This window comes from Scomber scombrus, chromosome 24 (genome assembly GCF_963691925.1).
Source record: "Scomber scombrus chromosome 24, fScoSco1.1, whole genome shotgun sequence".
Taxonomy (NCBI): Eukaryota; Metazoa; Chordata; class Actinopteri; order Scombriformes; family Scombridae; genus Scomber; species Scomber scombrus.
In genome coordinates this window covers 16,353,988-16,367,482 of record NC_084993.1, presented here as the reverse complement: position 1 = coordinate 16,367,482, position 13,495 = coordinate 16,353,988, and the positions used below count along the sequence as shown (strand labels likewise).

The following is a 13,495-nucleotide window of genomic DNA, read 5'->3' as shown; positions in this document are numbered from 1 at the left end:
TGGGTATAATGGAAAAGTGGACACCACAGAAAGAATAAAAAATCCTATATTGTATGAAGTAGAAATTTAGGGTCCATTGTAGGGATTTAAATTTTCAGCTGAGAATGAAAACAGATGATGTACCATTAACAATTATATGGGGATTTTTTGTGTCTGTTTGTTGGTTTTCCAGTGAGGGGTTTATGATAATCAGAAACAACATTGGTAGATTTAAATCCAAGCAACATAGAACAATAAAAAATATTGATTTATGAAAAGCATATGAAGTTGTTTTCCATTTTGATGGCCAATGAATCACTAAAACAACAGGTAGGTAAAATACTTTGAAGTCCTCATGACCTTAAGAATTCAGCAGGTGAATAACTCTAACCCTGTTGTTCACGTTCAAAATTAAAAAGGTAAAATTGAAGAAAATGCAGATGATGCTTACTTTTCAAGTCAGAATTTAAGAACATAATCTGAATAGTAGGCTACTTCAAAAGTGGCAACAATGTTAATAAGATTCTGAAACTCTTTAACATGATAGCATGCAGAAAACTATGCAAAGTTTTTGGCTTTTTTTTTTTTTTGGCTTTCCATAGAAAACAGGCATGGAGACTATGTTGACTGAGCTAGAGGTCAGTTAGCAAAGGACAAATGATCAGTTGTGATTTGATAGAGATAAAACAAATGCACAAGGTTGTTTGATTTTTTCTTCAACAAAGGAGATGGAGCAAATCTAACCATGGAAATTTAGATAATCCAGATGATGTCAGTAAAGCACCTGTACAAAATCTGAGCGCAAGTAATTAACATTTTTACCAATAAACTGATAGATCTCATGATCAATATTAATTTTCAACACTTGTGACTCACTGCAAAACACACCTTAACCTCTGGGCTAAGTTTATTGTTTTTTTTAAAAATTATTCAACCTTACATTTTATTTTCAAAGCAGTCTAGTTTGGCGGGAAACACTCGGAAGTGGCAACCCTGCAGCTCGGAGTGCAAAGTGTGCATACGGCAGCAGACGGATTCGTGACCAGACGGAGAACAACGATTTCTGCTGAGAAGCTTTTGATAAGTATGGGTTTGTTTAAGTTATCCAGTCATTGTGACCACCACCGGTTGCAACATTTTATTTATGAATAAAACTGATGCTTTGCCGATATTGCATATTTTAGTTTGCCATTAATGTCGAGTTGGCGTTAACTTTAGCTAATTTTCGCTAGCTTTCACAGCATGCGTCTCGCGCTAACAGGGGTCCAGTTACGCACGTGTCCGTAACCTTGAACATCCAGGATATTACTTCTATTGTATTACCGAATAAGATTATATGACTAATGTCGATTTTATTGGTCATTGTGATAGGGAGTGCATCTAATTGGGGTAACATCCCCGCTCTCCGGTAGTAATGCAGGCCCGAAGTCTTAACTGAGTTGGCACATTTAATGCTAGCTAGCAAAGGGCAGCAGTTTTATTCGTCGGAAATATCCTAATAAACTGAATAAAATAGTTTATTAAGGGCCCAGAACAAATCCTACTGTATTTCAAGTACCAACCAACAACTGAATGCTTATATTACTCGATATTTGTTAGTTGCTACTTTGACAATTTAATTTGATCATTTAGCTAACCTACCAATTGTCTTGCTAGCAGTTTTATATCCCACGCGGTACGTTACACTGCAAAATACTGCTCATTAATGTGTTCAGCGGATAGAGAGGGAAGGGATATTAGGAAATACTTATTAAAGTTTTTAAATCACGTAGTAGATGTCTTTTGTGAGCACATTTGAGTTACATACTACCAATTAGTTTTTTTTTATATCAGATTTTTAATTTATTTGGCAACACAAATAAAACCTGGCTAGTATCTGAAGGTTTACTTTTTTTGTTTGATTCAGGTGAACAAAAATGGATGAGTGGGAAGAGGTAAGCTACTTTACTGTCAGTGCCAGCAAAAACGAATCATCTGCTAAAGTTAATCAAATCCAGCTCTGCTGTTTTTGACATGGAGCAAGCCACTTAACTGTTCATTTGAATTTACAGGGAACCGTTAGTACTATTCCATTAACCAGCTACACCTCGAATGAAGGTATGTTTACAGTTATGTCTTTATTATCCAGTGAAATGTGATAATTTTCTACTACATTATGAGCTTCAGTAGTGATTGTACATCCATGTTTGACATGAAAATAAATTGTCCTGTCCATCAACGCCTGCTGAAATCACCTCTTTTAACAGGTACAGGCAATGAGAACTATATATTATTTGGAAATTTGTGTTTTTAGGCACACAAGGAGACTCCTGGAACACTGATGCTGGTGAATGTGCAAGGGGTAAGTGTAGAAAAGTTGAACGGGGATTACAGGCACAGTATGCCTCATAGTCGATCAGTGAAGAATGTTATCTGTTTCTCTCTAGGTCGCGGTGGAAGAGGCAGAGGGAGAGGAGGATTTAAAAGCTCACACTTTTCAGGTGCATTTTCTGAGTTTGTCATTCAACATGTAAAATTACTACTACTACTACTAATTCATCGACATCGTTTAGCCTCTAATAAATTGTAATGTGTGACACCTAAAAGATTAAAGAGTAACTAAATAACTGAAAATTGTCAAATTGTAAAATAATAAAGTTAAAGGCAGCTGCACAAACAATATGCTATGATAACAGGGATTAAAGTTCTCCAACGCTATGATGGATTTCCGTCAATTGGACTGCCGAAAGGCCATATATGAGATCATTGCAGATCCGATGACAATTACAAAGGTATGATAATATATATAACTTGATACTTTACATTCCTGCATCTAAATGACTGAGTGAAGTTGTCAGAACTCTCCACCGCTGTGTCTGACTCTGCTGCACAGAGGTTGATTTTTGTTTTAAGATACAAAATGTTATATTTAAAATGTTCTTATTCCTGGTCAAATGGGGATGAGAAGAACTTTTAAAATGGTTTGATTTTCTTTTCATATGTAGAATAATAAAAGATATCACTGGCAGACAAACAAAAAATGACCCGTTTTCTCATACTCTGAGACTGGATGTTGTCATCAAGGCAAGACAGCAATAAATATTAAAAGATAAATAAAAATCCTCTCCGTGTCACTGCAAAGATCTGATGGATGTTTGAGTTTTTATAATAATTATTTTCTGAAGCCCATAAGGTGCTAAATAAAATACAATGATTTCTGAACATTTATACCTCCGACCCCCATTGTGGTTATGCAGACGGAAGTATGCCTTATTATTGCCTGTAAGCTTTTCCATTTAATTTAGAAAAGAGCAGCAATGGTTAGTGGGTGAAATATAATCTTGTTCAGCAGGAGAACAATTTGCCATTTTCTCAGCTGTTTCCACCTTGTTTTACCTTAAATCCTAGGAAGAGACCGTAAAAGGGTTTCTATGAAAAGGTAGATGGTGAACAGCTTATGACTTGGTCAGAAACATTTTTCAGTCTGTAGATTTTGTTTTTTTCTTTAATCCCTGTAATAAGTATGCTAAAATGAATGTATCAGTTGTAAGATGACCAAACTGCATTTAGTCTTCTTTATCATTTCATGCTGCGACTTCTAGCAAAGTAAAATCAGCAGGCATGTGTGGGTAGGATGTGGTGTAGTGTAAATATATGTTAGTAGTGATATGACCAAAATCTCATATCGATATAGGGAATTTTATGTCCCGATGACGATATATATCCTAATATAGCACATTTTAATTGAATGAATAGTTTCTGTGTCCCTCCAACCTCCACCTATTGTCTGTTCATCCTTAAGGCGGATTAAATTGAATTACTTTTCTTGTTTTATTTAACTCTGGTAGCTTTTATTGCACTAACAGAAACATAAGTGCAATTATCATCACCTCCAGTTCTTCACCTGGTTCACTGTCTCTGAGTGTGTAGCACACACTGAGGGCTCAGCGCCGCCTTTGGTGATTCACATGGCTCTTTAATACAGAGATACTCTAGCTCGCTCGACTACAGCTGTTAAAACAACAGTGTCAGACCATCCAGCTCTGTGACTACCTCTGTAGCAACTTATTGGCGGAGTGACTCTGTCCCCCCATTCCGTGTTTGGACTTTTTAATACAGAGCAGCATCCCTGCCTTGAACATACTCTTGAGGGCAGTATGACCATAATTGACAGCAAACTGCAGCAGAGATTAGCTGCTCCTCTTGTCCACGCTTCTATTTCTCAGCAGGGGCAGGGCTGAACCCTCTTTGTGTGCAGCTCTCGTTATGCAATACATATCGTCATATTGTACAGCTTATATAAGACCCCACAATAGGAGTTCAAAGCAATGTTTAGATGGGATCAATCTTTACTCAGCGAGAATAGGATCTCACCTTTGCCCCTTGACCTTTTGTGTTGCAGGTGGAGATGGGAATGGTAAGAACTGGCACGTTAAGTGGTTTACATTAACTTGACTCTTTTAACAGTTGTTCAGTGCTACTAAACTTGATATTTGTTCTTAATAGATGGGGACAAATGGAACAATGCAGGAGAAAGAGGTGGTTTCAGAGGTAGAGGCGGCCAAGGTGAGACATAGACTTTGACCCCCGCAGATAGAAAAATGTGTAGTCCCACTTCAATGTGACGCTGTCAGTGTGTGAGTTTTGATAGCCCATTGCAAAATCAATATACAATAAATAAATAAAAATTCACCCAAGCAAAATATTAAATCCAGTGGACCAACAACTTAATCCACTGGAACAACAATTTACCCATAGTAAATGTTGAAATAGTTTTAAAGATATTGATCATGGTAAAGCTTTGATTCTATTTATGTTTTTAGAGTTGAAGAAATACTATCCTGTAAGCTTAAAAGGTGACTCTGAAAGTTTATAGTTTGCTTCTTGGAGGGGGTAGGCATCTGTAGTCAGCTTGCAGTTACAAAGGGTTCAAGAACTTAGTCTCACAGAGGTGAAACAAATCAAAATGTTTAAAACAATATTTGCTCATAACATCCTGAGTGACACAAAGGTAGATAGATGATTGTATTGCTATGACTAGCTTGGCCCATTAAACCCTCTTACCAATGTTTAGAGCAAATATTGTATCTTGACAGGTTATGGTTATGGTCATTTATTGCATTTATAATTAAACTGAATGTTTTGAACTGCATTTATTAAATCTGATGTCATATGTTTATTCCATCAGGGCGTGGCAGAGGATTTGCCAGAACAGATCACAGCGAATTCAATGGTGATTAAGTTTTCCTGTTTTGTTTCTGAGACCTGGAGTCAGGTCTTTTCTCGGTGCAGTTTACCTGAAACAGATTTCAACTGACTTAAAATGAACTGCCTTGACATTGCAGGAGACGACGGTGGAGTGTGTGAAAATGGTATGTAAGCACACATTATAAATTATTATAGGTGTTAGTTGTAGTTTGTCTCTTTTTAAACATGAATTTACAATTTTCCACAAAAGAAAAACTTTATCTGTGTGTGAATTCAATACTGAATGTTCTGAGCAGGGTTTCGAGGAGGGAGAGGGGGAAGAGGAAGTTTCAGTCAAAGTAAGTCTGTCAAGTTAGTGAAGCAGGATAATTGGAATTTTTTTTTTGTATTTAAAAAAAAAAAAAGTATTAAAAGGTTGTTTTTTCTCGAATGTAAAGAAATGTTTTGTTGATGTAATCCAATCTTGCTTTGAAATGAGAAGGGCAGACCAGTAAAGATTTACCTTTTGTTGAAGGTCGGGACCTGGGTGGCAGAGGAGGCTTTGGAGGAGGTAAATGAACTATTATTTGCAAACCTTTTTGAAAGCCATTGTTTCATCTTAACAATGGTGGTTTGTCATTGCAGGTTATCGTGGAAAAGATGAGGAGATCTTTGCTCAAGGTTGTATGATAGTTTATTTTTTGAATCATGAAGTAATATGATTCATTTGTAATATGTCACTGATGTAATTGACATTTGTATCTGATACAGGGGAAAATAAAGATCAAGAAAAGAAGGATGATAGTGACAGTAGGTTACTAAACTATGCTTTGTAAATATATTGATCAGTCCTACAGTAGGATCAAGCTTGTTCCTCTCCAGCACCACAAAAGTAATTTCTCTTTGACCTACAGGACCAAAGGTCACGTATGTGCCCCCCACCCTCCCTGAAGATGAAGACTCCATTTTTTCCCATTATGAGAGGGGGATCAACTTTGATAAGTATGATGACATCATGGTGGATGTAAGTGGAACCAATCCACCACAAGCCATAATGGTAAGAATTGCTGAAATAAGTTGATTCATCAGTTAGTTTTGATGAATAGTTAATGCTTAGTCTTTTAGATTTGAAGATTTGCTTTTCTCATGTACGTAGTAGCTTGAAGCTGGAATGAATTGTCGGTTTAAATGATGATTGTATCCTCAATTCGTAATTACAAACTTTTCTCCTTCAGACTTTTGATGAGGCGGAATTGTGCGAGTCCCTTAAAAAAAATGTCAGCAAGTCTGGTTATGTGAAGCCGACCCCAGTGCAGAAACATGGCATTCCAATCATCTCTGCTGGCAGAGATCTCATGGCCTGTGCCCAGACCGGATCTGGTAAAACGGTGAGATGAGCATCAATCTGGGTTTCAGCAGGCTTTAGAATGAAGTTGAATCCTTCATAAAAATCTTTTTAAATACCACATAGATCACAATTTATAGCTCTTAAATGGTCATACAGGCCACGATATCAAAGTGTGATGGAAAACCAGTTGGGACGGTATAGTCCAGAATTATTTTATTTTTGCTCATTAGTAATTATTAACTAATTTGGTGCATAACAATTAACAAGCAGCAGAACATGGATAGATAGATTAACCTATGTAAAATGAATGCCTACATCAAGACTTCTGTAAATTGGGAGGCCAAACCACCCTCGAGGAAACTAATTAAAATATTGTCCCAGATTTTTGAAGTCCTGTAAATAACCAGTGATCCCCTATTCTGTGACTTTTTCTTGTGAATAGTCTACATATATCTTCTTCCCCTAGGCTGCATTCCTGCTCCCTATTCTGCAGCAGCTGATGGCAGATGGTGTTGCAGCCAGTCGCTTCAGTGAGCAGCAGGAGCCTGAAGCAATTATTGTGGCCCCAACAAGGGAGCTCATCAACCAGATTTACCTGGAGGCTAGGAAGTTTGCCTTTGGGTATGTTTAGACTGGATTGGACAAATAATCATTGAACATCTTGATTACACAATGAAATGTTAAATACACCCTACAAATGAAAGATGTCATGTTTAAAGTTGCGTATTGTGCTGGCCTCTAATCTTTATTTCCTCTGATTGTTACAGGACATGTGTGCGTCCGGTGGTGGTTTATGGTGGAGTCAGCACTGGACACCAAATAAGAGATATTGAAAGGGGATGCAATGTAGTGTGTGGAACACCAGGCAGACTATTGGATATGATTGGTAGAGGAAAGGTAAGCTAATTCTAAAATTAACTTACTAACTTTTTAGTCACTTGATAATTACATCAAAGTTACAGTGTGTTGGTAAAGACTTCAGCATGAAATTGTGTGGTCTATGGGCTGCAGGTTGGGCTGAGTAAACTGCGGTACCTAGTCCTAGATGAGGCTGACCGGATGTTGGATATGGGATTTGAGCCTGATATGCGCCGTTTGGTGGGCTCACCTGGAATGCCATCCAAAGAGAATCGTCAGACTCTTATGTTCAGTGCTACGTATCCTGAGGATATACAGAGGTAAACTCCATTGTCATCCCAAGTTTTTACTTTTAGTGCTAGAAGTTAGTTTGAGTGTGGATGCTTGTTTGTACAGGATGGCTGCTGACTTCCTGAAGACTGACTATTTGTTCCTGGCTGTGGGTGTGGTGGGTGGAGCCTGCAGTGATGTGGAGCAGACATTTATCCAAGTCACCAAGTTCTCCAAGAGAGAGCAGCTCCTTGACCTCCTGAAGACCACTGGTAAAAAGAAAGAAAGAAAATAGAAGCAATGTTTAAGTATGTTATAGTGTTGTATTTCATGTGTATTTGTCTTGTCAGAGTAATTATAACCCTGACGGCTAAGAACAGACACCAAAAACAGGTTTTCTGATGACCACACAGCTCTTGTAGGACCTTGTATCAGCTGGACATTGAGCTGAATATGGAACAACAAACATCTCAACAGTGGAGCACGAGTCAGTGTTTGTCTTAAAGTTTTGATATTGAAGACTGGTTGTTGCAGGAATTGAGCGCACCATGGTGTTTGTGGAGACCAAGAGACAAGCTGATTTTATCGCCACGTTCTTGTGCCAGGAGAAAGTTCCTACCACTAGCATTCATGGGTATGTGATGTTTCTGGGCACATTTACAGTTTTATTGTAATGCAGATAGTGATGAGTTGTTGTCCGGTAGTGATCGAGAGCAGCGGGAGCGAGAGCAAGCTCTGGCAGACTTCCGCTCTGGTAAATGTCCAGTCATGGTGGCAACCTCTGTAGCTGCCCGTGGTCTGGATATTCCAGATGTACAGCATGTGGTGAACTTCGACCTCCCCAACAACATTGATGAATATGTTCACCGTATTGGGAGAACTGGCCGCTGCGGTAACACTGGAAGGGCAGTGTCTTTCTATGACCCTGATGCTGATAGCCAACTGGCTAGCTCCTTGGTCACAGTCCTGTCCAAGGTAAGAGCTATCTGCTTTGGATAGCACCAAACATACGTGTGTGTGTTTGTGTGTATATATATGTACGCTGTGTATCACTTGGAAGGATTTTAGTGCAGTTGGTGTCGGCTTTCATTGTTTCCTTGTTGATTGGGATTCACAGGCCCAGCAGGAAGTGCCGTCATGGTTAGAAGAGTCTGCGTTCAGCGGACCTGCTTCCACTAGCTTCAATCCACCCAGGAAGAACTTTGCCTCCACAGACTCCAGGAAGGTAATTGGGATTGTCTTTTCTATTAAATACTTGGCTCAAGGTTTTTTCTCTCGAAGCTTTTGATTTCAGAGTGGCTGTCCATCCTCACTGTCCTCTGTCTACAGGGAGGATCTTTCCAAGACAACAGTGTGCAGCAGGCTGTTCAGCCTCCTGCCGATGATGATGAAGAATGGGAATAGAAGAACAGCACACCCACACAGCATTGACCTGAGTTACTTTTATTTTCAGGTGTTCAGCTTATTGTAGTTTTATCACAGTGTTTTTGTTGGAATATAAATAATAGTTTCTTATTGTCAGACAAAGTTTAAAATGCTAAGTGAGAGAATGTAAATGGCGAAACCAGTTTTTTTGTTTTTTTATGATCTGTCATCTCCATTCTTCACTGACTGGCACTTTGTGAACATTTTCTTTTTCTTTTTTATTGTTTTAATCATCACTTACATTTAAAGTGTTTAAAAAAGTAAACAATGTGTCTGATGGCAAAAAGCAAAACTTGAAATGTCATATTTTGTTTTCTACTCGGATAAAGATAAATAAATATTTGTTCTAAGCAAATCCCACACTGAATGTCAAATATGTTCACAACAAACAGTTCATACTTGGTTAATGATGTTTCAAAGCCATTTGATAATTTGAAGTAAGATGCAACATGTATGAAGTGTCATCAACCCTTGTGCCTCACTTCAAAAATGTTCCTTAGGGACAAAAATGTCCACGTAAAAGGATTGCCATAACAATATTATAAATGACTATTTTCTACTTTAAATGAATTAGTTTTTTTAACCAACATCAGTCCTTATAATAAATATCAGATTAGATTACCTGTAGTAGCTTTATTGTCATACTGATGGTCAGACAACAATATAACGAAATTTAGGGGCAAAAAAGTAGCAATTCTCATTGTAACAGTAGGCCACAATCAGTGGGATGAGGGGATCAGGTCGTGTCCATTAGATTAACAGTTTGGGGGAAGAAGCTGTTTTTCAGTCTTGTAGTGTGTGACTGAATTGTCCTGTATCGCCTGCCAGATGGAAGTAGTTGAAAGTGGTGGTGGCCAGGATGTGTTTTGGGTCATGAATTATAGTCATGACCCAACTCATATTCACACTAACTTTCAGGATTTTAACCCTTTAAATGCCAGTTTGTTTACATATAACGCCAATTTCTTCCAAAAAGGACAGAATTTTCTATATATTAAATGCAAAGTGAATTATTTGGGGTGGGATTATCAGTCTAGAATATGTCAATGATTAGCAACAACATTGATTCTGATGCATTATTATTATTATCTGGCGAAAAATGTCAATCGCACTAAAAAGTCTGAGCCATACCTATCCAAATTCAGTCTGTCATCTACAAACCTTGTGGATGAAAAGATATTAACTGTGACTTTTCCACATTCTTAAGGGGGTGTGGCAGGGCAGGGAATTTCGATGATTTGCCATGAAAAATGAGATGGCCATAAATCCAACATACATGATCCTATGAGGCCCGAACTTTCTGTGCATGACAAAAGTCCCGCCCTGAACAGATCCATGTTTCAATACTGGATCTGAGTCATAGCGCCACCTACTGGCAACAGGAAGTTACATGTTTTACACTTTGATCAGAGCCACCTCAAATTATGTCAGCAAAGCCTTAAGACCTTGGAGATTGTATATTATAAAGTTGGTGACTCTGTCAAAAGGTGTTGCCGTGACGACGCAGCACTTTTCGATGTCTGGCCATGATATTTCAAAGCCTTATAACTTGACTCCACATGCTCTAATCTTAACCAAATGTCATGCTTGTTCAGAACCCCGGTCTGAAGACATACATTTGTATTTATCTTTTATTTGAATAGGGACAGTGCGCAATAAAACATTAACCCTGTATAAAACAAGGAGAGATGCATTGCACCCGGTTTTAGCAAGTTGCTATTTTCCACCCGTAGTCCCTGGGCAGGTTGATGGAACATACTTAATTTTTTTTATTTTTTAGATTTTGTTGGCATAGACGCCTTTATTTAGCAGTAGACCGACAGGAAACATGGGAGAGAGAGGGGTGTGACATGCAGCAAAGGACCCCCGATCGGGATTCGAACCGGGGTCGGTTGTGTATATGGCATGCGCTCTAACCACTCAATCACCGGCGCGCCCGGAACATAATTAACTTAATACATGTACAGCCTGATATTTAATGACAGACATAGTGCCAGTAGCGACAGGAAGTGACATGCGTCATTGCATGGGGATGTTGCGACCGCCAAAAATGCGATTTAAAATGTATAATAATAATAATAAGCTCTGTTAGATTGACCATCAGCGGCTGGACGATGCAGTAAAAGAGCAGTCGAAAGCGATGGTACGGTGCACCAAATCATGGGTGTTTATTCACCAAAAACCAAAATAACAAATACATACAGTGGTACGGTACAGGCATGGCAGCATTACCGATGAGAGACCTGACCAGCAACAAGGACGGATGGAAACTGGCGCCTTTTATACCCCATCACTGGTCTACTTAATTGGATGCTTCCACTCACAGGTTTATTAACAAAATATATTATCTCACGGCTAATCGCCCACAGACAATATCACCAGCCTATCCTTTCATAATATTTCCCTACTGCTGTACTGCTATTTACTCCTCCCCAGAATAAACACAAACCCACTACAATAAATATACATATATACACCAACTACCAAACCCCCCTCTTCCTATCCTAACACTTGCTCTCTCCCGGAACCTTTAAATTGGTGTTCGTACGCCTGGGTACTCTTTTGGCCGAACACCCTGAATGAGACACCAAAAGGACAGGTAAGAATCCACACAATCCACACAAACAACTCAAACACAGGCAGCAACTTTAACACACTTTCACATTGCAATATTAAAGCACATTTATGTTGTGTCTGATGAGACAAAGCTCAACATTTCCACTGTTTATCAATTATAAATACTGGAGGTACACACACAGTATTATATAATCTAACTCCCTCTCTCCCTCAGGTGAAGCCGATTATCGCACCTGGCAGAAGACAACACAAATCAATCACAACTCATCATTTCCCCAATGGTTTAAACTGTTCACCCACATGCTTCACACATTCAATAAAGATCAATGTGCAAATATGCAATGTGCAAACTGCTAATAAAGTGCAACTATCACAATGAAAGTGCCATGTGCCATTATTAAAGTGCCTAATTAAGTTGTTTGTTTAAAAGTGACATTAATACACAGACCCAGTTGTGCCATATTTACAAGGCCAAAGCCATGAGTCACTAGTAACGAAGTGCTCTTCGTTACAAGCTCAGAAACAATAGGGTCTTGCGCTGATTTGTCAGCGCTCGGGCCCTAATAATGCATCAGAATCAGTGTTGTTGCTAATCATTGACATATCCTAGACTGTGATAATCCCACCCCAAATAATTCACTTTGCATTTAATATATAGAAAATTCTTTATTCCTTTTTTTTCATTTAAAGAAATGTGCGTTATATGTAAACAACTGGCATTTAAAGGGTTAAAATCCTGAAAATGAGTTATTTGATATTATAAGGACTTTAAATAAATTTGAAAAACAAATTCATTTAAAGTTGAAAATAATATTAGCCTAATTTACAATATTTTTATGGAAATCCTTTTACAGACATTTTTGTCCATAAGGAACTTTTTTTTTTGGTCAATTTCCTGTCCTTATATTTTAACGAACATTTTTAAATTGTCCGTTGCCAAATTCAGTCAGTGTCATCTTAAGACCTTTGTGATGAAAAGTTATTAAAAGCTAAAGTCTGCATCAAACGCCCTTACTGTGACGCCATGCAAAAGTCAGCTCATTTGTTATGAAGCAGGAAGCTGCTGTAACTTTAACAGACATGTTTCAATCATTTGTGGTCTTAGTGTGCCGTCTAGTGGAGATTCTAGTGGAGCATACCTGATAAGGAACAGGTGCCTCAGTTTTCGGTTTGTAGTTCTAGTTATTGTCTGTATTAATATTATGTTTTTAGACCACACTCCAACTAACAACTTATAAAGCCACCACACTAATGCTATCATCATCTACACGCTACAAGTGTTAATTACATGTACATCCACATATAATTTCATCCTTACATTTTCTCAATCATACACATTTATGTCACATTTATTTACACACAACATCCTTACACAACACCCTAAACATAACATAGACATACACATTATTACAAGTTACATTAAGGCCAATTGCCACAATTTTTCCACAACATTTGGGCAATTTTCATACCAGCTACATGATTAGAAACATGGTTTACATCTCAAAACACACTTTGAAGCAAATAAATCCATGCATAAATACCCTGCATCTTCCTCAGTGTCAAACTAAACACCTTTATCACATCATATTCATGACTGCTGTGATTTTCATCTGCATTCCTTTATGATTAGTGGCTGTGTGTGTTACTTTGTGGCTGTTTTCTAGCTCCACATAGTGAACACAGGAAGTGATATTTCACTAATTCATGCAACGTCCAATAAAAGCCTGTGTATGAAGACGTCTACGTGCGCGCGCCCATCAACAGCGCCAAAGCCCGACGTGCGTGGTGCGCGAAGAATATAGTTATAATTAGGGATGCTCGAAATTGACTTTTCTGCCGATATCCGATATTCCGATTTTCCCCTACTCTTAA

At 38.3% G+C, this 13,495-nt stretch overlaps 1 protein-coding gene across 1 annotated transcript; it reads left to right on the top strand.

Moving 5' to 3' along the window:
- The first annotated feature begins 1,895 nt into the window (after window positions 1-1,895).
- On the top strand, window positions 1,896-9,025 carry ddx4 (DEAD (Asp-Glu-Ala-Asp) box polypeptide 4). The gene is made up of 22 exons (XM_062414800.1): window positions 1,896-1,913; window positions 2,031-2,076; window positions 2,273-2,320; window positions 2,406-2,459; window positions 4,361-4,375; window positions 4,465-4,524; window positions 5,147-5,191; window positions 5,304-5,330; window positions 5,463-5,504; window positions 5,681-5,716; window positions 5,791-5,826; window positions 5,917-5,955; window positions 6,060-6,202; window positions 6,381-6,533; window positions 6,960-7,114; window positions 7,261-7,390; window positions 7,505-7,671; window positions 7,748-7,893; window positions 8,156-8,255; window positions 8,326-8,596; window positions 8,739-8,846; window positions 8,951-9,025. Exons 1-22 carry the CDS (start codon window positions 1,896-1,898, stop codon window positions 9,023-9,025), a joined length of 1,914 nt encoding a protein of 637 aa, XP_062270784.1.
- Window positions 9,026-13,495: the final 4,470 nt, after the last annotated feature.

Coding starts and splice junctions, on each gene's coding strand:
- ddx4 (XM_062414800.1), top strand. Junction 6,203..6,380: donor ATCCACCACAAGCCATAATG/GTAAGAATTGCT, acceptor TTTCTCCTTCAG/ACTTTTGATGAGGCGGAATT. Junction 8,256..8,325: donor CCTACCACTAGCATTCATGG/GTATGTGATGTT, acceptor GTTGTCCGGTAG/TGATCGAGAGCAGCGGGAGC.